This window comes from Thalassophryne amazonica, chromosome 10 (assembly GCF_902500255.1).
Source record: "Thalassophryne amazonica chromosome 10, fThaAma1.1, whole genome shotgun sequence".
NCBI lineage: Eukaryota > Metazoa > Chordata > Actinopteri > Batrachoidiformes > Batrachoididae > Thalassophryne > Thalassophryne amazonica.
Window position 1 is genome coordinate 99,529,263 of NC_047112.1, and position 25,117 is coordinate 99,554,379.

General features: G+C 39.6%; 1 protein-coding gene across 1 annotated transcript in view; it reads right to left on the reverse strand.

Moving 5' to 3' along the window:
• Positions 1 to 3,800: 3,800 nt before the first annotated feature.
• rp2 (RP2 activator of ARL3 GTPase) overlaps positions 3,801 to 25,117 on the reverse strand; it is a 39,082-nt gene continuing 17,765 nt past the window's right edge. Inside the window, exons 2-5 of the mRNA XM_034180613.1 lie at positions 18,561 to 19,229; positions 11,671 to 11,785; positions 4,544 to 4,629; positions 3,801 to 4,423 (exon numbers count right to left, since the gene is read on the reverse strand). Coding sequence (XP_034036504.1) covers positions 4,340 to 4,423; positions 4,544 to 4,629; positions 11,671 to 11,785; positions 18,561 to 19,229 — 954 coding nt within the window. The 3' untranslated portion in view covers positions 3,801 to 4,339. The remainder of the gene's footprint in view (positions 4,424 to 4,543; positions 4,630 to 11,670; positions 11,786 to 18,560; positions 19,230 to 25,117) is intronic.

Here is a 25,117-nt window from a genome sequence, read left to right on the forward strand (position 1 = left end):
AGGCCCACGCCTGTGTCTAGCCCGACACGCGTGTCCTGTCAGACAGACATGACATTCAGATCGCCTGCTGCGTATCCACATGAACTGATGGTCTGTTTCAGTTTGGACAGCCTGTCAATGTGTGCGCTGTGCGCGCTTTCAAGCATGGAAATATTTTTATGTATTTCCATGTGAGGACAGCAAGCACACACACACGTGCGTATCCGTCAACATGGTATGTGTTCTGCAGCTGTGATGTACAGGACCAGAGATGTCAACAGCTGCTGCTGCTGGCAGCCAGCCACGCCCCCAGTCAGCGCACAGACCAAGGGGTCACTCTGTGATCAGATGAGAGTGCGAACCACATGCACGCCATGCGGTGGGGGAGGAGCGGGGGAGAGCACGCAAAACACACGCACACGTGTTTGGGGGCAACACTCTGGCACGCCACATCTGTACTTGCCAACTTCACAGTCATGGGGGCACTTAAACAAATTTCACATCCAGCTCAAAAATGATCGTCTGCTGACTGTTTTCGTGCTCCGAGTGCGAATGGCTACACATTTTCAAGCGAGTGGTGTTAGATGTTCGTGTGTGTCTCCTGGAATTTGTCCGACACCTGTCGCGAGAGGGAGAAGCGGGCTCTCACAGGGCACACTCTGTCTTTCAGCCACTGGTGTGTGCAAATAGTTGTAGCAACAGGTGTACGAGGCGTTAGAGGCAGCTCCGATTTTACACGTATCACATACGATTCCTGCTTCATGCGCAATTCGGCCACATTCATCCTATGTGTGAAGGGGCCCTTAAATAGAAGTCCAAAATTGTTCCAAGTCAATTTTTGCAACGCAACACAAACGGAACAAATAATCCATGTCACGTGACATACAGGGCACCAATCAAATCACAAGGATCCACTCAGCTTTATTTTAATTAATTTTTTTTTTGCTTTAGATATCTTTTGTTTTACAAAAGCTGCATTAAATAATATTGTGGATTTGCAGGTAACTGACATTTGTGTTCATACTTCACACCAATTCCACTAAACAAGACTAAAAACATAAAAAAAAAAAAAAAAAAATTAGGAATCAGTACACCAGTACTTGATGGACCTGACAGGTTTTCATCCTTCCACATACATAAAAAAAAAAAAAAATCATTCCACTTAATGCTGCGTTTACACATAGGTGGAACATGTGTGTCACATGTGTGTCATTCTTGGCACGTTCCTGACATTCTTAACATGACTTAAGTTAACGCATCTGAATAGGTTTCTTAATAGTGCGTGTTGGTGCATGATATTCGTGATTTTCGTGGAGCATGTTTTTGGCTGTCAAAAAAAATCTTCCACAAATGTCACGCACCACCCTCATTTCGCCTCATGTCATGGAGGTCGTAACTAGGGATGGGTAGTGATAAGATTTTATCGATATCGATGCCATTATCAATTCTGCTTATCGATCCGATTCCTTATCGATTCCCTTATCGATACCTCTTGTGAATTTTGTACTAAAAGTAGGCTTTACAGGTTTTCTATGTATTTCATTGAGTCTTAAAGTAAATAAATATGAAATTGGTCACTGTATCCTTGATCTCTGGACATAAATAAAAATAAACAAAACAGTGTTTCGCTTTGAAGTTATTAATTCCGACTGCACTCTATCATTCTAACTTGACTCGGCAGAGAGCTGTGCAGCATTTGGAGCTGTGTGAACAGAACGGAGGACGATTCTCATTTCTTTCTCACAACAAGACAGTAGTCCCAGTTAGTAACTTTAATCTGCACAAAAGTGACTCACGATTTCACATATTTAGGGATGAAAGTGGTGAAAAACAAAAAAAAAAGCTGAAACCCAAAATTACCCCCGACACCACGTGTGCGAAAATGTTTGAATTCTAGATGCTCTGAAATGCAATCTGGGACTATTCCAGACAATAAACTGCAGTGAGTGCAGCATCCATTTAGGTAAGAAAAAAAAACAACTTTCCTTATTCAAATTCATTCCAGTAGTATTCTGCTCTTACTAGGATGCAGCAGTTTTCTAGCTTGACAGATAATTCTGGAGGAAATCACTGAAGAAATTAACAAATTGAAAATATGGTTTGACCGAAACAAACTGTCATTAAACTTAAGTAAGACAGGGATGAAATGGAGGTGTAAGAGTCACTAGGTGTTCACAGGAAACGCTTATTTATTTCTATATGTATGTATGTATTTATTTATTTATGTATGTTCATTGTTAGTTGGTTTTATATTTTCTGTTGTGTTTTTATTCAGGTTTTTTTTGTCTCTTTCTCTAAAATTGTATATAATCATTAGATTAGTTATTATTACTATTATTGTTGTGCTTGCTATTATTAATATATAAACAAAAATAAATTTAAAAAATATTAGAATTTATAATACATTTGACTCCTTTACGACAACAAACGCTTAACAGCTGCAACTGCTTAATGCTAATTTTAACATTGAAAATGCCATAGACATGCTAACGTGTTAGCATCGGTCCCGTTTTTAAGTTATAAAATACATCTATCAACTGTTTCAGAAGACCATAACAGGTTGGTTTAACATAAAAAAGGTAAATAATACTCACAGCCATATGCTCTTTAGGGTTTTAGTGGGGGAAAGCGAAAGAAAAGATTACAAACCCGCTGAAGGGTCTGTAATCAATGTAGCGAAATTATAATTTTCCTGACAAACACCCCCCAAAATAACAGCCACTCTGAAGGACCGATAAGGGAATAGTTAAGTAAAAAGGTTATTGATGTTGGTGGATCGAATCATTTCATAACGATACCCGAACCGGTTCTCGATACCCATCCCTAGTCGTAACTGAGCGTGTTGATCCATCTTGATTAGTGGTGATCCTTAACAGAGTGTGACAGCGTTCTTCTCTGACGAGCACACAATTAAACCCTGCTGCACCGCATTCAGTTTCATCGCTGCAGTATGCTAAAGAAGGACAGTGACGCCAAGTCAGCTAAAAGTCCCGTTCCAATGCTCCTCAGCGCGCTCCTGCAGGTGTTCCACCTGCTGCTGCTTCTCCTGATGTTTGGGAAAACGTGCGAGACGAGAGCCGCGTGGAGCCACACATCTGGCTCTCTCCATCTCTTCCTCCTCTCTGCACCACTCTATGGCACAGAGCCCAACTAAGCATGCAGTCACAAAGTTCTTCTGCTGTGGATTTTGAGAAGCAAACTGGAGTGATCTGAATTCTTCAGCAACTGATGGAGGAATATGGGATGAATATAGATGTGTGTGTGTGTGTGTGGAGAAAATTCGCCTCATTCACAATGTGACAGAACGTTGCACGCTGTTCCACGCAGCGTGCAACATTCTTGACCGTGCGTAATGGTTCCTGATTATTCGCCAGAAACACGTGCCATTAATCGTAATGCATGTTAACAGGTTGCAGAAGTTCCTGAGGACACCTGACGCCTTTGCCTCAAATCATCACATTCATGATCAGCGGACAAGAATGTATACTTCATGGCATTCATGACTTGTCATTGTTATGTCTAAATGCAGCATAACCTACACATCTTCAGATAGCACACAGATGTGCCACGCTTGGTTTAAATCCACAACCTATGCACATGCTGGCTTTGACCTCAGAATTTATGCACTTACACAGTGCTAACCACTGCACACACAGTGCTAACCACTGCACAACTATGATACCCCAACACAAGACAAAAGTAACAAAATAACTCATTTACGTCAGCTTAAAGCAGTCATTTTATGTATTTAAATGTCTACTTGAATGATGTATTCAGGGGGATTAGGGGACCAGCAAGATATGAAAAATGTTACAATTAAATTTTGGCCTAAAAACAAAAATCACGAGACATCATTTTCAAATACACACAGCACACATTAGAGGAAATTCACTGTATAAATCACAGTCAAATGTAAATCTTTGTAAGTATTAAAATGTGATTTACATACAAAACATTTTCCTCTAAGCATTATTCCCCCCATGGCTTTTCCACTGCACATTCCTGTATTTTCCCTGCAGTCCAGAAAAACAAACCTCAAAATTAAAATGATTTAAATCTCCAGCAAAAAGCTGTATTCACATAATCGACAAAAGCAACAGAATTATCAAATACATTCACAGAAAATATAAATATTCACAGCATTTATAGCAACTAATTGATGTACAGCAAATATTTTAGTCTATAGACTCATGATTGTTCTGAATGATCAAACACCTTCTGAATTTTTGATAAACAATACAAAAGCCAAATAATTAAACAGTATATATTTAACACAAAATGGACAGGTACAATTAAAAAAAAAAAAAAAAAAAAACCTGTTTCAGCATCAGAAGAGCAGTTTGCTTGGATGATAAAGCTTTCACATGCCCATCTGCATGTCAGCAAAGTTGAAAAAGTTGTCGACGTCTCGAGAAGATGTAGTTTTATTATCAGATACAAAAACCTGTGGGGCCGGGGGGCAGCAAGAGAAAGCATCATTGTTAGGACTATCATGCTGTTGAGAGAGACATATGACATGTATCACAATCTAAATATCAAATTCCCCATCACAAATTTAAATTACCTTGGTTCCACTGAACACTTCATTGGCAACCTTCTTGCAGGTGTCCACAACTCCATCGCCGTTCAACTCAAGGGCAATAACTGGGCCTTCAGAAAAGACATGTAGAGGTCAAAATCTAACGACACATCCTGCGGTTACACACTGTGAGCGATCACGTTACACTATTGCTAAATGCACTGCATGGTTTAACTCACTGCTAAACTTCACTAGCTTTAAAAAAAATGAGAGAGAAATGACTGATTTAGTTTTGTAATGTACATTAGAGGTGCAAACAAAAAGTAGAAATCCTGATCAACAATCATGCGAGTACGATGCCTGTGACACAAGTGTTTGAGTGAGTGAAATGAATCCTAAATAAGAATGGGTCTCTTTTTTTAATAGCTAAAATATGCAGTTAGTTGACTTTAGGGTTCAGTCCATGTGAAGTCACCAGAGGCCTCCAGACTGACCATCTCTGAGTTGCCTCATACTTTCACAAAATAATCTTGTTATTCACAGTAAACAACATACAAAATTTCAGCCTTATATCTTCATTAGTTGTGGAGATAATTGGAATTTAAAATGTACTGTGACACTGATTTTACTGTAAAAACGAGTGGTACAGAAGATAAGTCATCACTTTTGAAGTAATAAGCTTGAAGTAATTCAAGCTCGATGCATGAAATTTTCAGGAGTTGTTTTTAGATACTAGATATCTACTGATACCTATCACAGTTACATATTTGTCACTTTGTAGCTTGCTGAAAACTGTAAAAAAAAAAAAAAAAAACAATAATTTGTGCTCTCAATATCCCCCAAGAGGTTGAAGCTGTGGAGGAGACAGTCATGTAGTTAAATGTCCTCAGAGTCCAGCTCACCTGTCTTCTCTGAAAACCAACACCTGCTGCTACGCTTCTAAATAAAACAAAAACTATTTTATTATTTAAAAAAGCGGTTTCCTTTTATATTTTAACATTTACTGAATGAATCACAGATGAGTCAAAAAGACACTTGCAAAGGTAGAAGAAGCCCCGCCCCTATGGTGCACAATTTCAAAGCATTCACATAGTCAATAGTCAAATTTATATTTTAGTAATTACTCTGTTTACAACATTAAAAGCAATCACACAGCTAATGAGGACATAATATTTATAACGGTGTCTTGGTTCCTGAATGAAACACAGATACAAATGAATGAATCTACCAGACTTAAAAATGTACACATTACTTTTCATGCTATTTTATTTGGCTAAAAATAAATGTTCAAGGTTCATTATCATGTTAATTAAGAAATCATCTCATCTGAAACATCAACAACAGATAAGTTATGGTTTAAATTTACAGATGACTATCACAGATTTATAAAGATTTTTTTTTACTTAAAACTACTTTAATTACAAGTTTCCTAATGTAAGAAATTGTTTTAACTTCAAAATGTACAGTAATCAGAAATTAATCTTGAAGTAAAAAAGAACACATTCGTAAGAATTTTCTTTAGAAAACTGCCATGTAAAAATCTGCAGTTCTAATGTTCCTCTGACACACATTTCTACACTCTGTTTTCTTCTGTGTTTTGGCCTGATGCATCGTTTCTATTGGATGCACGAAGCTACTTCACCAGCGCACAGCGGTGAAAATTGGACTGAGCTAAATTTTGACCGCAGTGAGTTTGACATCAAGCAGCGGTGCACGCTGCGCAAGCTCGATTTTTGCACATCACGTTGCGAAGTGGCATTTGCACAGCGCTTCTCATTGAAAATAAAGGGTTTTAAAGCGATGTGCAGCAAATTTCCATACTTAGTGTGAAAGGTCCTTCACACTGGTAAAATGAGCCCAACTGAAAAGATATGAAAATATGTGTATTATCAACCTATAACAAGGACTTGCACCACGTTTCACGAAATTCCTCCTAAAAGTGTGGCAGGAATTGATTTCAGAATGCTGCCCCTTTTGGGACAGATAGACAGATGGAAATTGCCAGGACATAATCCCCCTTCATGTGTATGGCCAGCAGGGGATAATAAATACCAAAAATTGAAAGCTCTGATGTGCTTCAGTGTGGAAATACAGAGGGCAAAAATTGCTCCAAAGCACCTTTTTTTTCTTTACAGATTTCAGAATGTTATAAACGGACAAATATGCAACTGTGGCTCTTAAAGTGACATCTAGTACTAAAGAACAAGAGAAAATTTCATGCATCCAGCATGAATAGATAAAATGAGCTATCACCATCGGGTTCATGCAGACACTTTCTCTGGTGCATTTGGACTGTAAATGATATACTGTGGAAATTAAACCCTAGAGGAAGTGGTGTGTGGACTAGTCATCAATCAGCACTGTATTGAGTGCTGTGAACTTTTGTTGTTCTCTTCTTAACATGTCAAGCTCTGTGACATTACCTGCTCACAGAAACCAATGACCAACCTTTTTCTTTTTTCTTGCACATCCTCTTCAGTCTACAGTTTTATGTTTTGTTGTTCATTTTCTAAGAACTGCAGCACTGTTGTTTTTAAATATGAGATTTGTTTGGCTGTGTGTATGTGTGTGTGTGTGTGTGTGTCTCTAGAGGAGGTTTAACCATCCAAAAACTATAGTTCGGGATAATACTGCAACTAACAATTACTTTTGCATTCTATTAATCTTTTTTAAGTAGTCTATATTAATTTGTTTCTGATTATACAATTGTGCTTTGGTTACCAGTAAATCATACATTCTCATCACTATAAACCTTGCATTCAATTTTTTTTCAGAAAGTGTAGTTATTTTTCAGTGTATTTATTCATTTATTTAAACTACATCATATAAAGGATGTAAAGTGCCAAAAACTAAAATTTCACAAATGGGTTGGTGGAGAGACACAATCCTAACATTTTAGAGGGCTAACAATTATTTTTATTATTTTTCTTTGGATTAATTCATTAGTTGTTTGATCTGAAGTGTCAGAAAATGGTGAAAAATATCGATCGGTGTTTCTCAAAGCCCAAGATGACATCCTCAAGTATCTTGTTTGTTTCCAGATTAAAGAAACCAGAAAGCTTTCAGATTTAAGAAGTTGAAATCAGTATATGGACATTTGAAAGAAAAAAAAGAAAAAATGACAAGCAATGAACAGATTACCAAAATAGTTGTCAATTAACTTAATTGATTAATTGTTGCAGAGCTAGTTAATGAACTATTTTGGTTTCTTGTTCATTGCTGCAAAATAAAAAGACCCTCAAGAGGTACAGTGGTTGTCCTCTAATCAAAGGTTAGGAGATCAAATCCAGGCAACTCCTCCCTGTGTAGAGATTAAAGCAAAGAAAACTTCTGACTGATTTTTTTTTTTTTTTTTAAACGGCCAAATCATAAGCTGTTCACTATCTACCTTTTGCGATTGCATCCTTGGATTTAAGGTAAAATAAGGTAGAGACGTCTAAGAAACAATCAGAATCAACAGAAAGCTTTTAAAAAGCAAAAGATTAAATACAAGCTGTGTTTCTTTTTCCCAGTCAAAGAAGGATGAGCAGAAATTCAAAAAAGTTTTGATTTTCTTTTCATACTTAGCATAGGCTAATAAAAAAACATGAGGTAAAAAAAAATTGAGTGAGGTAAAAAAAAAAAAAAAAAAAGGTAAAAAAAAAACACACACAAAAAAAAATCTGAAACTGTCGGACTGGGAGCGTGAGTGCCAACACTGAGGAGGGTGTTGGAGGGGTTAACCCACACACCCACCCACACACACACACAGGTGGGGGTCCAGGCAACCTCCACAAGTAAATTTTTTGAAAATGGGGTACCAAATGGTGCATTTTGAGCACAATTTTAAGGATGAATATAACAGAAAGTCCATGATTATTTTATATATTTACACAGAGTGAGGGTTGTGGTAGCAGGAAAAAAAACTGTATTCATTACCATTAGAACAACTTTCTCTTCATGACATAGATGTCAAGCAACACTTAGGACAAAATTATGCAAAATTTGAAACTGCAATGCATGCAAACTGATTGAGCAATATTCAAATAAACTCATTTGAAATGATATTCAATAAAAGAACAAGAGCAATGCCCCAATATCTATCTGTGGTGCATTAAGTAGTTTTGTAGTAATCCTTTAAAGCATATATAAAGGGAAATCTTGATCCGGAATCCAGATCCAGATCACCTCCAAAATTCAGTGGGTGGTGAAAATTTCATCAAAATCCGTACAGTAGTTTTGATGTAATCCTGCTAAAAGACACACAGACAAATGAATAAATAAATAAATGCAGATGATTTTATTACGTCCTTGGTGGATGTAATAAATGTGTCATTCATAGTGTAGATTCAAAACAATGAGGTTCTAGATTATATGAGGTAAAATAATTTTAAAATTTTATGTCAGTACTACTGTATCATGTATCAGTGAGAATGAAACAGTTTAGATTGAACAAAGATATTATTGAGCCAATACGACACCTGAACCACTTGGCTCAGAATTTAACTCTTTCATTGTCATTTTAAAGTGTAGGTGACACGTTATGCCATGTTATATTGAATATATGAGACTTTGAAACAACAGTTTGAAATTTATCCTTTCCTGGTGCACATTTACTGAAGAGATAAATATTCGGATTTTGAACCACGCGCCACTAAAAATGAGGGACGTCTGGCCGAGTCACAACACTGGAGAAGAAGAAGGAAGTGACATCAGCACAAGAACCATTGTCTTAATAGCCCCATTAATTTATGGATTAATTTATGGATTTTTACAGGCTACTGACAGCCCTGTTTCCACCTAGTGGTTCGGGTCGGAGCTGCACCATGTTTTGAGTGTGAGAACGGTTATTCTCGCAGGCAAAATCCTTTTGATTGTCAGGTGGAACACTTACGTTAATGGGCGCGCACTTGCACGGTGTCCCCGGCTACTCCACTCGACACGGAGGCAAAACTGAATATTTTAAGATTATTTTATTTGGTTGTTTTGTGGATCGTGGCATAATTTCTCATCGTGTGAGATGTTATGAGCAGATGAGGGACTCTGGGAGTCTTTTAAGTCTTAATGAGCCGCTTTGCACTGCACATTAAAATGTGCAGTGCAAAGCGGCTCATTAAGAGCAAAGACTTGATCCATCAGCCGCAATAACGGATTACAGCCATCACTGTAATCTGGCACCAAACTCCCGTGTGACAAATGGACTTTTCTTCAGCCAAGACAGAAGGAATTAAATTATTTTCAGATGTCATTTTGTAAAGGTGGATAAGTTTAAAGATGATCTCACTGAAAAAGAGGATTTGCAAATCATTGTATTCTGTTTACATTTACATTTCACACAACGTCCCAACTTCACTGGAATTGGGGTTGTATAATCACCATTCTGTGTTCTGAACTCTGCCAATACAATCACTGTTGTCAGACTGAAGGTTTTCCTCCAAGGGTTCTTCTCCCTCATTGAGGTCTAAATAAGGCTCAAAACCCTAAGGCTGTGTCCTCCACAGCTGCTTCAGAAAAACATGGACTTAAAAAAGCTCCACACTAGAAAAAACAATCACCTGAAAACAGCTCTACCTCCACCGTACTTACAATTGATTTGGGCTTGAATCAGCAGGTGCCATTCTCGTGATAATGTAGTAACAATATGGCCGCGGCTGAGGGTTGAAATACAGCGCAGGCTTCAGACAGCTGTTGTTTATCCTTCACCTGCATCCACTTTTATTATTCAGGATTTTTTACATGTCACCATTTCAAAATTTTTAGTGATTATTTGTGCACATTTTTGGTGTCACCTACACTTTAAGTCATTGACAATTATTTGTAAGTTATTTTAAGTTGCTCAAAGTAAAATCAGGTCGCACTAAGGGAGTGTGCGACCAGCTTTTTAAGCACAGCAAACACATAGAAAACAAATAATCCATCCTCCAGCAAAAACTCAGTATCAAAGGGAAAAATCATCACATATCAACACAGGAAAAATGTTTTTGTTATTTTTTTGAAGAATCAAATTTTACAAGGAACTGACTGTTGATAACCGCCTTTGTGGCAAGAGACAATCGCTGGAAGTTGTTGCGTTTTTGTCGTGGTTACGGAGGAACTGTTTTCCACATGAAATGCCCTTCAAGTCACTGTGACACCAGATACATCCAGTTTCCTCACGTACACTGAGAAATAATCTCTGAGATGATCCATTTTAACTTCTTTTTGATGATGCCATCAGTCAATCTTTACCTTGTGGACAAGGCCGACATATCACTTTTGTTCAAAATGCCGGTGTCCTAACCCTCAAAGAATCTCAAAGTGCTGTAGTAAGAGCCAAGTTAAATACAATACAAATGTCATGTTTCATTATTTTGTTATACTTCATGTCATTTGATGGTACGCGTCTAGGTCATAAATAATGTTTAAAAGGATCAAAACAAATTAACGTTGTATGAACATAACATTAACCTCCCCGCCCCCTCCTCTCCAGGCAGCAGCAGTTGGTTTAAACATCTTCAACATATGGAATGTGCAGTTATGGACACTGGAGGATATATTATTTTAATTACTGCTCTGCTTTTGAGACCTTTTTCCTCTTTGTTCAAATTTGCACTAAAATTTGAGACCGAATAAGAGAGAAAGACAGCACTGTGTGTGTGTGTGTGTGTGTGTGTGTGTCTGTTCACTCAGACACCACACAGAGACGAGTGAGGAAAAACATGCATGATTAGATAATCAGGTTCATTTATGCTAAAACAGTCTATCAGAAAAACATCTGCTGCTGCAGGAACATCACTGAAACACACTGATTTTTCACCAGATTTTGTTATAAATGCAGCTGACAATTATCAGGCAAGTGTGGGACATGAAGCATGAGTCTGACAGCACCCTTCACTCACCAGTGTCGAGTGGGCAAGCGTTACTGTCAAACCCTGTCATACAGCCTTTGGGCAGCACAATTGACGGAAATCCTTCGTAGCGACGGAGAACTTTAATCCCTGCCTGTGTCAAAGTATCCTTGAGCAAGACCCTGAACTCCAAACTGTCTTGTCCAGGTTGAAACAGATTAAACTTGAAAATCTAGTACTTTAACATTTTTTGTAAAAACCATGTGGCTGTTTACAAAACAGTTTCAAAAATTGCCCGGTTAACTTCGAGCGATACTAAGTTTTCCTTGAACAAATCCCATCTATTTAGAGCTTATTTGTTATTACCTTTGGCAACCCAGTCAACAAGATCTTCTGCAGTGTCCTGAAACACTCTCTTTGTATCTTCAGGTCGCATTGAGACTTCCTTGGTCTGGATCAACACAAAACCTTTTGTGGTTACCTGCGCAGATTCAAGATGAGTAATGTATGTTTTAAATGTCCAAAGCTTATAATGAAGCATGAAGAACATTTCTTAGGGCCCCTTCACACATAGTACGAATAGGTACAACTCAGGGCGACTCACAGCGAAACAGCTTGTATGAGCGAACCACAAAAACATTGCGCCAACGGGCAGGCATGCACGATCCCAGTGCGATGGTTCGTGCACGTGATGGTGTCTTTCAAGCAGCAACACAGTGTGAGCAGATGTAACACATCACGCTGCTGATGTGGAGAACAATAAAATAAAAAACAGCTATATAATTAGTGAATATCACTGGGTTGATATAAATAATACATAAAAGGGGACGAAATACAGAACACTGTGGTTAAATAACCCTGGTTAAAAAAAATGTCACTCACGGGATTCAAACCCATAAGCTCTGATTACCAGACGGAAACTGTATCACTGCGCTACCAACACTGGCCTGTAATCAGTGTGGAAAAATGGCTAAATTCAACAAAGACATGGATGAGATGCGCTGTGTCCAGCCGCTGTAGCCCGGCGCAAAGGCAAAAGATGGTTTCTATATTTCCACGAGGACAGCAGGCAGAGACACGCGCCTCACAAAGGAATGTTGTAAGTTCATGTCCTTCCAAACACGGAACGTGTTCTCAAGCTGGGACGTCCAGGAGCAGAGATCTTTACAGCCGCGGCTGTGAGCGGACACGCCCCCCACCCCACCCCCCGTCTGTTCAGCGCCTAGACCAACGTGTCAGTCTATGTTATGTGGTCATTCATTGTTGTTATTTGTTATGTAATTGCGTATGTAGGTATTGTCGGAATTATTTATATAACTGTCCTGGTGGTGGTTTCTGTGTTTGTAATGTGTGCACTGAGCTGTCATCCAGCTGTTAGTGTGCTGTGATCAGCTGACAGGCCCCTCCCCGTACTGTGTGCGATCAGACCTCGCTGTCCAGCCCCCACGTGATCAAATCTGTACATATAAACATTTTATGCAAGTATGCCCAAGTGGGGGAGGGACACACGTGCATACATGTAAGACACATGCACCACATGTGTGTGACTTTTTGCAAGGCCACACTCATGGGGCACTTAAACAAATTTCACATCCAGCTCGACAGTGATCGTCTGCTCACTGTTTTTGTGTTAACAGTGTGAATGGCCACACATTTTCTAAGTGCCAAACAAGCGGTGTTAGATGTTCGTGTGGGTTAGCTGAAATTTGGCCGACACCTACTGCGAGAGTGTTCGATGGGCTCTCTACTTTTCAGCCGCTAGTGTGTGCAAATAATTATAGCAACAGGTGTACGAGACATTCGAGGCAGCTACAATTTTACACGTTTTCCATACGATTCCTGCTTCATGCGCGCTTCATGCGCAATTCGACCAAATTTGCACTGTGTGTGAAGTGGCCCTTACATTTGCACTCATAATAAAGAAACATATGAAAGAATGAAAATGTAAATCTGCAAAAACCTTTCTTATTGTCCCACACTCAACAAAAATATAAACGCAACACTTTTGGTTTTGCTCCCATTTTGTATGAGATGAACTCAAAGATCGAAAACTTTTTCCACATACACAATATCACCATTTCTCTCAAATATTGTTCACAAACCAGTCTAAATCTGTGATAGTGAGCACTTCTCCTTTGCTGAGATAATCCATCCCACCTCACAGGTGTGCCATACCAAGATGCTGATTAGACACCATGATTAGTGCACAGCTGTGCCTTAGACTGTCCACAATAAAAGGCCACTCTGAAAGGTGCAGTTTTATCACACAGCACAATGCCACAGATGTCGCAAGATTTGAGGGAGCGTGCAGTTGGCATGCTGACAGCAGGAATGTCAACCAGAGCTGTTGCTCGTGTATTGAATGTTCATGTCTCTACCATAAGCCGTCTCCAAAGTCGTTTCAGAGAATTTGACAGTACATCCAACCAGCCTCACAACCGCAGACCACGTGTAACCACACCAGCCCAGGACCTCCACATCCAGCATGTTCACCTCCAAGATCGTCTGAGACCAGCCACTCGGACAGCTGGTGAAACAATCGGTTTGCATAACCAAAGAATTTCTGCACAAACTGTCAGAAACCGTCTCAGGGAAGCTCATCTGCATGCTCGTCGTCCTCATCGGCGTCTCGACCTGACTCCAGTTCGTCGTCGTAACCGACTTGAGTGGGCAAATGCTCACATTCGCTGGCGTTTGGCACGTTGGAGAGGTGTTCTCTTCACGGATGATGCGAAGGAGATGTGTTGCACTGCATGAGGCAAATGGTGGTCACACCAGATACTGACTGGTATCCCCCCCCAATAAAACAAAACTGCACCTTTCAGAGTGGCCTTTTATTGTGGGCAGTCTAAGGCACACCTGTGCACTAATCATGGTGTCTAATCAGCATCTTGGTATGGCACACCTGTGAGGTGGGATGGATTATCTCAGCAAAGGAGAAGTGCTCACTATCACAGATTTAGACTGGTTTGTGAACAATATTTGAGGGAAATGGTGATATTGTGTATGTGGAAAAAGTTTTAGATCTTTGAGTTCATCTCATACAAAATGGGAGCAAAACCAAAAGTGTTGCGTTTATATTTTTGTTGAGTATATGAATCCAGCTTCATGTTTGTGTGACAGAGTAACACATATTTTACCACCAACAGTAACATAACCACAGTATTTTACTGGCAACATGATGATCTTAGAATGGTATTTTAGGATCTCACTTTCATATTCTCAAGCACAACAAAGACAAACAAAAGAAATGTGGTTCATTTTGGTTCTGAGTTACAAGATAATACCAATAATTGTTATTGAGACAATGTTAACAAGCTGGACACTATCTATTCACTTGCTGTATTTTAGGGGGTACATGACACTTGGCTAAGGCTTTGGAACTGAAAGAAAGTGACAAGCTTCTTTCAAACTAAAAGCAACTTCAAAATTGCACATAACAAGAGGCGCCTAAATGATTTCCTTTAAAGTCAAGTCTGGAGCATGCATTCATCACAACACCACAGAACCACATTGGGTCTTGGATAACAACCACCCAGACAGGCAACGAATCCATCCACACCTCTTGAAAGTAACATCCATCTGCTGCAGCCAGGTGAAGCATGGGCGTCCCCTTGGCTTTCTCTAGCCCCCGGTTTCCTCAATGCTAAGACGCCAAAGCCATGAATCATGCACAGATAAACACGACATGGGCAAATGTTGTAGCTGACGTCCCATCACAATGGAAGTGAGACTTCTCACAAGTCTCCTGAAGTAGGCGCTGGTCTGACACAAAGTCATTCCAGCGGTACCAAGGATCCTCCCTTTGAAGGAACAGAGCACCACAGGCAAAAAGTAAATATTAATGTTGTGTGAATTACACACATACAATTTGACTGCAATGAAAGGTGCTCTAACTAACATTTATATCACACCCAATAACTATTTTCTATAACACCCAACAACTATTTTCTACTGTATGTAAAGACTTAGTGGCTTTTATTATTTTATTTTACATATAACCAGGTTAGTCCCATTGAGATCAAGACCTATTTTGCAAGGGAGACCTGAAAAATTAAAAAAGTTTCCAATTCACCTATGTCTTTTTAAATGGTTCTTAATGGTGCAGAAAATGAAGCAACACTTCCTCTGTGCTCTGAACTTTTCTGTCTCATTTACATTCTCAATCTGGCCACGCATGCACATTTAGTGCATGACAATTCAGTGTGTGCGTCTGAGTCATGCCCTATGAAACTATTGCTCATCATGTTTGAAAGAAATAGCAGTACCCACTGCACAGCTTTGAATTTTTTTTCAAGATAGTGGATGGCAGCTACTTTCCAGAAATATGTCCAAAAGTCACATTTTTAAAGGCCAAAAATGACTAACAAGAATGTGCCCAGACTAGAATTCATGTACATCTGACTTTTCCCCACAAAGGCCTGTTAGCCTGTCAGTGCGTGGGTTCTAGATTGGGTAGTGTTTATAAAATAAAATAGGTAGCTGACATTTTTGAAGGGTGGTAATAAACGAAGTAATGAGTTTCAATGGCGTATTAGTCTGGAATTGTTTTTGGAACCTCAGACATCAACAATTTTTAGAAGAGGAGCTCAACCCTTTCATTTCCTGTTAATTATGTAATTTTTAATGTTAATTATAATTGTTTAGGTTGTTATCATATACATACTATTATTACTGTCATCATCATTACTATTATTATAATTATTATTATTTTTTATTTTACAAGCTCAATTCCAATGAAGTTGGGATGTTGTGTAAAATGTAAATAAAAACAGAATACAATGATCTGCAAATCCTCTTCAACCTATGCTCAATTGAATGTACGACAAAGACAAGATATTTAATGTTCAAACTGATAAACTATTGTTTTCCTGCAAATATTTGCTCATTTTGAAATGGATGCTTGCAACACGTTTCAAAAAGCTGCGACATCACCTTTCCTTCTAACAAAACTCAAGGGTTTGAGAACTGAGGACACTCATGATTGGGTATAAAAGGAGCATCCCCAAAAGTCTCTGCCGTTCACAATCAAAGATGGGGCGAGGATCACCACTTTGTGAACAACTGCATGAAAAAAAAATAGTCCAAGAGTTTAAGAACAATGTTTTTCAATGTTTAATTGCAAGGAATTTAGGGATTCCATCATCTATAGTCCATAACATAATCAGAAAATTAAGAGAATTTGGAGAACTTTCTACACGTAAGCAGCAAGGTCAAAAACTAACACTGAATGCCCGTGACCTTTGATCCCTCAGGCGGCACTGCATTAAAAACCAACATCTTTGTGTAAAGGATCTTACCACGTGGGCTCAGGAACACTTCAGAAAACCATTGTCAGTTAACACAGTTCGTCACTACATCTAAATTCAAATTTTTCAAATTTATTAATTTATATAGCGCCAATTCACGACAAAATCGTCTCAAGGCGCTTCACAACATAAAAAACAATTAAAAATTTAAAACACAATAAAAACAACCATAAAAGAAAGACAGCAGTAAAAGAATACAAGATTAAAAACACATCATAACACTACTGATAAAACAGGGAAAATAAATGAGTCTTTAAACGTGATTTAAAGGTCTCCACAGTATCCGACTGCCGAATGTGTGCCGGCAGATCGTTCCACAGAGCTGGGTCACGATAGGAAAAAGCTCTGTGACCGGCAGACTTTTTATTCACCCTGGGAACACACAGAAGTCCTGCACCCTGAGAACACAGGGCCCGAGCTGGTACATAGGGGCTTATCAAGTCAGCCAGATAGGGAGGTGCAAGTCCATGAACAATTTTATAAACTAAAATCAGTACTTTAAAATCCGATCTTGCAGAAACAGGAAGCCAGTGCAGGGACGCCAAGATTGGCGTAATGTGGTCAAACTTTCTGCTCCGTGTCAAAAGTCTGGCAGCAGCATTCTGAAACAATTGAAGACCCCTGATCCTGGACTGCGGTAAGCCAGAGAATAGAGCATTACAATAGTCCAATCTAGAAGAGACAAACGCATGAATCAAAGTCTCAGCATCAGCCATAGACAGAATAGGATGAATCCTCGCTATATTTCACAAATGGAAGAAGGCAGTCCTTGTAATGTCTCTAATGTGGAGATCAAAGGACAACGCAGGATCAAAAATTACTCCAAGTTTCCTCACTTTATCCGTATGATGTATAACACATGGACCTAAGCTAAATGCTAGCTGATCAAATTGATGCCGATATCTCGCTGGACCAAAAACCATAACTATATCATAACATATCATATCATAACATAATCTACAAGTGCAAGTTAAAACTCTACCATGCAAAGCGAAAGGCATACATCAACAACATCCAGAAATGCTGCCGCCTTCTCTGGGCCAGAGCTCATTTGAAATGGACAGACACAAAGTGGAAAAGTGTGCTGTGGTCTGATGAGTCCACATTTCAAATTGTTTTTGCAAATTATGGACGTTGTGTTCTCTGGACAAAAGAGGAAAAAGACCATCCAGATTGTTACAGCGCAAAGCCAGCATCTGTGATGGTATGGGGGTGTGTTAGTGCCCATGGCATGGACAATTTACACATCTGTATTGGTGTGATTGCACCATCAATGCTGATGAATGATTTTGGAGCAACACATGCTGCCATCAAAGCAACGTCTTTTTCAGGTACGTCCCAGCTTATTTCAGCAAGACAATGCCAAGCCACATTCTGCACATGTTACAACAGCATGGCTTCATAGTAAAAGAGTGTAGGTACTAGACTGCCCTGCTTGCAGTCCAGACCTGTCGCCCATTGAAAATGTGTGGCGCATTATGAAGCGCAAAATACGACAACAGAGACCCCGAACTGTTGAACAAGTCGTACATCAAGCAAGAATGGGAAAGAATTCCACCTACAAAGCTTCAACAATTAGTGTCCTCAGTTCCCAAATGGTTATTGAGTTTTGTTAGAAGGAAAGGTGATGCAACACAGTGGTAAACATACCACTGTCCCAGCTTTTTTGAAACATGTTGCAGGCATCCATTTCACAATATTGGCTGAAGAGGATTATGAAAATAATGGTTAATTTCTTCAATTTAACACATTTCTTTTATATGTTTTAATTTGGTGAACCAAAAGATGATAGGATTTATTATTTTGGGTTATGTTATGAGGGGATAAAGTAATGCATTCATTTGTTCGTATATCTATTCATTTACTACATTTCAGAGAGTTCATGAAGCTTCAGTTTAGGAGTACTTCAAAATCCACAATATAAACTTAACTAATTTTTATTCTCACCTCATCAATCAGTTTGCGGGCATTAGCAGTGGCGTACTCCCCAGCAAAGAAAATGAAGAGGCAGGATTCCTCACTGTCCTTATATCTTCCTCCCTTTGTTAAAGGCACAATGCTGCGTGTGGCTTCAGTGGAGATGCGAAGAGACCTGAATTCAGACTCAGGGTCTGGGAGAGGCACATAATCCACAACTGCTGAAGCCTCAGGCAACAAGCTCCAGTTATTTTCTCCAGAGACAGGTGTGAAGTCGTGTATGTTGCTCCAGTTGTTGTTGAAAATGCTGAGCCCGGCATCCTTGAATTGGAATGCCAGCTCAGGGAAGTAGTACTGAAAGCAGCCAAACTTCATACCTGTAGATGACTCAATGATTGGCTGAGTTGCACAGCACAAGAAGACATCCATTTTTTTACAGTCCCTTGTGCGAAACTGTTGACAGGCCACAACGCACCTGATGTCTTTACAGTCTCTGAAAAACACACTGCCCTTGACAGGTCCCAGCACAATGCGACAATTGATGCAGTCATCGATGGTGATGGTTGCTGAATGGTCAAACACATAGATGTTGCAGTTTTCACAGTCTTGAATGACAAACTGTTGTCCATTCAGTTTCCCAGGCATACGGCCCACTGTGGCATCTTTGAGCCCTGTCAGCATGTAGTCCTTTGGATCAACCTACGTAAAGATAAAGGTGACAGAAAAAATGGACAGCATGAGATATGCATTTCTGTGCAAGTAGCGCAATTGTAAACTATGAGTTATACTAAAGTCATGGATTTCTGATCATAGATTCTCAATACTGAATGCCAAAGGTAAGCTAAAAATCTGCCAGTGAAATTTTTTTAAAGACCCTCATATGAAACTGTTAACACTTACAAAAAATAAATGGAAAAGCAATGACAAAGACCAGGCATTCCCACAAGTTCTTTCACAACGGAACATCCATACTGGTCTGTTCCCTACTTCCCACATACTTCAGACATGTTGTTCATTTGCAAATACCTGAGAAGTACACTCAACAAAATATAAACGCAACACTTTTGGTTTTGCTCCCATTTTGTATGAGATGAACTCAAAGATCTAAAACTTCTTCCACATACACAATATCACCATTTCCCTCAAATATTGTTCACAAACCAGTCTAAATCTGTGATAGTGAGCACTTCTCCTTTGCTGAGATAATCCATCCCACCTCACAGGTGTGCCATATCAAGATGCTGATTAGACACCATGATTAGTGCACAGGTGTGCCTTAGACTGCCCACAATAAAAGGCCACTCTGAAAGGTGCAGTTTTATCACACAGCACAATGCCACAGATGTTGCAAGATTTGGAGCGTGCAATTGGCATGCTGACAGCAGAAATGTCAACCAGAGCTGTTGCTCATGTATTGAATGTTCATTTCTCTACCATAAGCCGTCTGCAAAGGCGTTTCAGAGAATTTGGCAGTACATCCAACCAGCCTCACAACCGCAGACCACGTGTAACCACACCAGCCCAGGACCTCCACATCCAGCATGTTCACCTCCAAGATCGTCTGAGACCAGCCACTCGGACAGCTGCTGAAACAATCGGTTTGCATAACCAAAGAATTTCTGCACAAACTGTCAGAAACCCTCTCAGGGAAGCTCATCTGCATGCTCGTCGTCCTCATCGGGGTCTCGTCCTGACTCCAGTTCGCCGTCGTAACCGACTTGAGTGGGCAAATGCTCACATTCGCTGGCGTTTGGCACGTTGGAGAGGTGTTCTCTTCACGGATGAATCCCGGTTCACACTGTCCAGGGCAGATGGCAGACAGCGTGTGTGGCGTCGTGTGGGTGAGCGGTTTTCTGATGTCAATGTTGTGGATCGAGTGGCCCATGGTGGCGGTGGGGTTATGGTATGGGCAGGCGTCTGTTATGGACGAAGAACACAGGTGCATTTTATTGATGGCATTTTGAATGCACAGAGATACCGTGACGAGATCCTGAGGCCCATTGTTGTGCCATACATCCAAGAACATCACCTCATGTTGCAGCAGGATAATGCACGGCCCCATGTTGCAAGGATCTGTACACAATTCTTGGAAGCTGAAAATGTCCCAGTTCTTGCATGGCCGGCATACTCACCGGACATGTCACCCATTGAGCATGTTTGGGATGCTCTGGACCGGCGTATACGACAGCATGTACCAGTTCCTGCCAATATCCAGCAACTTCGCACAGCCATTGAAGAGGAGTGGACCAACATTCCACAGGCCACAATTGACAACCTGATCAACTCTATGCGAAGGAGATGTGTTGCACTGCATGAGGCAAATGGTGGTCACACCAGATACTGACTGGTATCCCCCCCCCCCGATAAAACAAAACTGCACCTTTCAGAGTGGCCTTTTATTGTGGACAGTCTAAGGCACACCTGTGCACTAATCATAGTGTCTAATCAGCATCTTGATATGGCACACCTGTGAGGTGGGATGGATTATCTCAGCAAAGGAGAAGTGCTCACTATCACAGATTTAGACTGGTTTGTGAACAATATTTGAGGGAAATGGTGATATTGTGTATGTGGAAAAAGTTTTAGATCTTTGAGTTCATCTCATACAAAATGGGAGCAAAACCAAAAGTGTTGCGTTTATATTTTTGTTGAGTGTACATTGCACCATAACAATGGGAATTTCATATCAGCACATTGATAGAAATCCTATTCAAATTCAGAAACTATAAATCTGAAACAAACTGTGATAATTAGATGTCTGATGATTCTCATGTCATACTGAAATCTCTTCATTCACATCTGTGCTAGGCACCCTGCATTTCTATACAAAGCAAATTTAAAATTGCCTGGACTGCAGAATTTATAAAGAGATTTATGAATAAGCTGATTCATAATTAAGTAATTGGCAGAATGGGACAGATTAGTATATGTTGTATAGTTGTGTGATTATTTTCAAGTTGGCACAATACAATCACCTCACATAAAATCCTTAGAAGATTGCCTTGCATCAGTGAGAAGTTGGATGCCTAGAAACCTCCTACTTTTAAACTCTGATAAGACTGAAATGATGATTCTTGGTCCAGTGACACATCAGCATCAATTTGACCAGTTAACGCTTAGCCTAGGCTTGTGTGTCATACATCACACTGACAAAGTGAGGAATCTTAGGGTAATTTTTGATCCTACATTGTCCTTTGTCCTCCACATTAGAAACATTACGAGGACTGCTTTCTTCCACCTGCGAAATATAGCGAAGATTCGTCCTATCCTGTCTATGGCTGATGGTGAGACCCTGATCCATGCATTTATCTCTTCTAGATTGGGCTACTGCAATGTTCTATTTTCTGGTTTACCGCTGTCTAGCATTAAGGCTCAAATTGGTTCAAAATGCTGCAGCCAGACTTTTGACACGAAGCAGAAAGTTCAACCACATTAAACCCATTTTGGCATCCCTTCACTGGTTTCCTGTCCCAGTGAGATAAGATTTTAAGGTTCTGCTACTAGTCTATAAAATTGTTCACGGACTGGGACCTCCCAACCTAGCTGACCGAATTAAACCTTACATACCAGCCCGGGCTTTGCGTTCTCAGGGTGCAGGACTACTTTGTGTCCCTACTGTGAATAAGAAGTCTGCAGGTCATAGAACTTTCTCTTATCGTGCCCCTGTTCTGTGGAATGATCTCCCTGCGTCAATAAAACAATCAGATTCTGTGGAGACTTTCAAGTCCAGACTTGAGACACACTTATTTTCCCTTTCGTATGGCTAGCATACTGGTATAGTTTTGTTTTACGCTTTTTACTCTTTTAATTCATTGTATTAGTAAACAGAGTGTGCCGTGGCCTCAACTTTACCTAAATTCTGGGTCTTTTAGTGAAGCTTAGGGCTTGTGGTCGGTGATCACCTTTGTATTTCTTCTGTTTTTCTTGTTGTTTAATGCTGGCAAATTATACAGTATTTCTTGTCTTTCTGATGCCTGGTTCTGTTTTTTTCTCTCTGTTTAAGGTGCAGCTCCATCCAGAGATGGGAGATGTATTTGTGCTTGTGACCCTCCTGTCCTGTGCACCAACAGCATTTCCTGTACATTCGTTTTGTGAATTGTTCTGTGAACCGTTCTGTAATTTATGTCTGTAGCATGGCCAAAGCAGAGGGTCACCCCTTTGAGTCTGGTCTGCTTGAGGTTTCTTCCTCAGAGGGAGTTTTTCCTTACCACTGTTGCTCTGGGGGTTAGTAAGGTTAGACCTTACTTGTGTGAAGCACCTTGAGGCAACTCTGTTGTGATTTGGCACTATATAAAGGAAAATAAATTGAAATTGAAAAAACCTCTGAAGTGCATCCTGTTTTGTGTAAAAAAAAAAAAAAAAAACTGCTGAGATGGCACAGTTTTATAAAGACATCAACAGGACTGGATGTTTGTGTTTCACTAGATTAGAATAAATGCACAGGACAGAATAATACAGTACTACAGTGTTCATGAACCAGCCATTATCACATTGGGTTAAGGTACAGTTTGGAAGAAAGCAGTGCTTTGATTGTTCTGTAAGCAGGCTCGGGGTCACCTGTTCACAGATTCCTCTCAACTCAACCTTGTCTCGGTCCTTATTCTCAACTCCTTGAATTTCCATCAAACTGTGAATATCATCCAGAGGACTCGGTGCAGCGTGCACTCATATGAAATACTGCCTCCTACTGGTGACTCCAATGCAATCCCTGGCAGCTGTAAGGGTCTGGTCATGGAAAAACCCACACATTCTATTCAGGTCACTTCTTGTGTCCATGTTTGTAACCTTACGCATGGAACATGCTGCACACAGCATGGCCACGTTACATCAGACATGAGCATCACACGCAACAGACATGAATGTGTGCATTTACACTTCAGCATTTCAGCTGCGTTTGTGGTGTGTCACTGCTCAATCTGTCCCCATCATTTATCATTGATATTAATGAATTTTATTCCATGCTCTTTATCTCCTGTGACATTTTAACCAATTGCACATTCAGTTTGGGCTTGCTCCCCCAATTCATTTGTTTCATTCTGGCCGGACCTGTCAAAAACACACTTGTGTCAAATGTTTCAAAACATATAAACGTAAAAATTGAAAGAAATATATGAATACACGTAGATTCTCCATCAACTTTGTCTTTTTACATTATTTTTATAATGCAGAACTTAAGAGTCTCAGAGCTACATGTACGTTTAGTTGAGAAGCATTCAAAAAAGCAGAAAGTAACTACTTGTAACCTGACAGCAGACATGTGCCTAGGGATGGGTATTGATAAGATTTTATCAATATCGATGCCATTATCAATTACGCTTATTGATCCGATTCCGTATCGATTCCCTTATCGATACCTCTTGTGAATTTTCTGTGTACTAAAAGTAGACTTTACAGGTTTTCTATGTCAACATTCAACATTTTAAATTGGTCACTGGATCCTTGATCTCTGGACATAAATAAAATAAATAAAATGTGTAGTTTCTGTCAAAAGAATTTCCTTTCAGACATTTTGGCATGAATGTTTCTCCGTACCTCTGAGCTGAGCTCAGCCGGCTGCTGCAGGTCAGCGCAGGATGTCTCGTTCTGAAAGGAAAAAAACGTTTTGATCGATTGCAGTTTGTTTGTATTACAATGTTTGGAAAGAGGTGTCATTTGATTTAAATGGCGTTTCGCTTTGAATTTATTAATTCTGACTGGATTCTATCATTGTAACTTGACTCGGCAGAGAGCCGTGCAGCGTTTGGAGCTGTGTGAACAGAACGGAGGAGGATTCTCGTTTCTTTCTCACAACAAGACAGGAGTCCCAGTTAGTGACTTTAATCCTCACAAAAGTGACTCACGATTGACATATTCAGGGATGAAAGTGGTAAAAAACAAAAACGCTGAAACCTAAAATTACCCCCAACACCACCCGCACGAAAATGTTTGAATTCTAGAATCTCTGAAATGCAATCTGCAACTATTCCAGACAATAAACTGCAGTGAGTGCCACTTCCATTTTGGTGAGAAAAAAAAAACAACTTTCCTTATTCAAATTCATTCCAGCAGTATTCTGCTCTTACTAGGATGTAGCAGTTTTCTAACTCTGGAGAAAATCACTGAAGAAATTAACAAATTGAAAATATGGTTTGACCGAAACAAATTGTCATTAAACTTAAATAAAATAGGGATGAAGTGGAGGTGTAAGAGTCACTAGGTGTTCACAGGAAACAGTTATTTATTTCTATATGTATTTATTTATTTTCATTGTTAGTAGGTTTTATCTTTTCTGTTGTTTTGTTTCATCAGGTTGTTTTTGTCTCGTTCTCTAAAACTGTATTGTAGCATATTAGTTATGAGTTATTATTACTATTATTGTTGTTGTTGCTATTATTATTAATATATAAATAAAAATAAGTGAAAAAAATACAAACTGACTCTTTTACAACAACGAACGCTGAGCCATTATTATACAGAAAACAAATGCACACACAACCTGCAGAGATGCGAACAGCTTAAGGCAAACTTTAACATTGAAATTGACATAGACATGCTAACACGTTAGCATCAGTCCCGTTTTTAAGTTATAAAATACATCTATCAACATT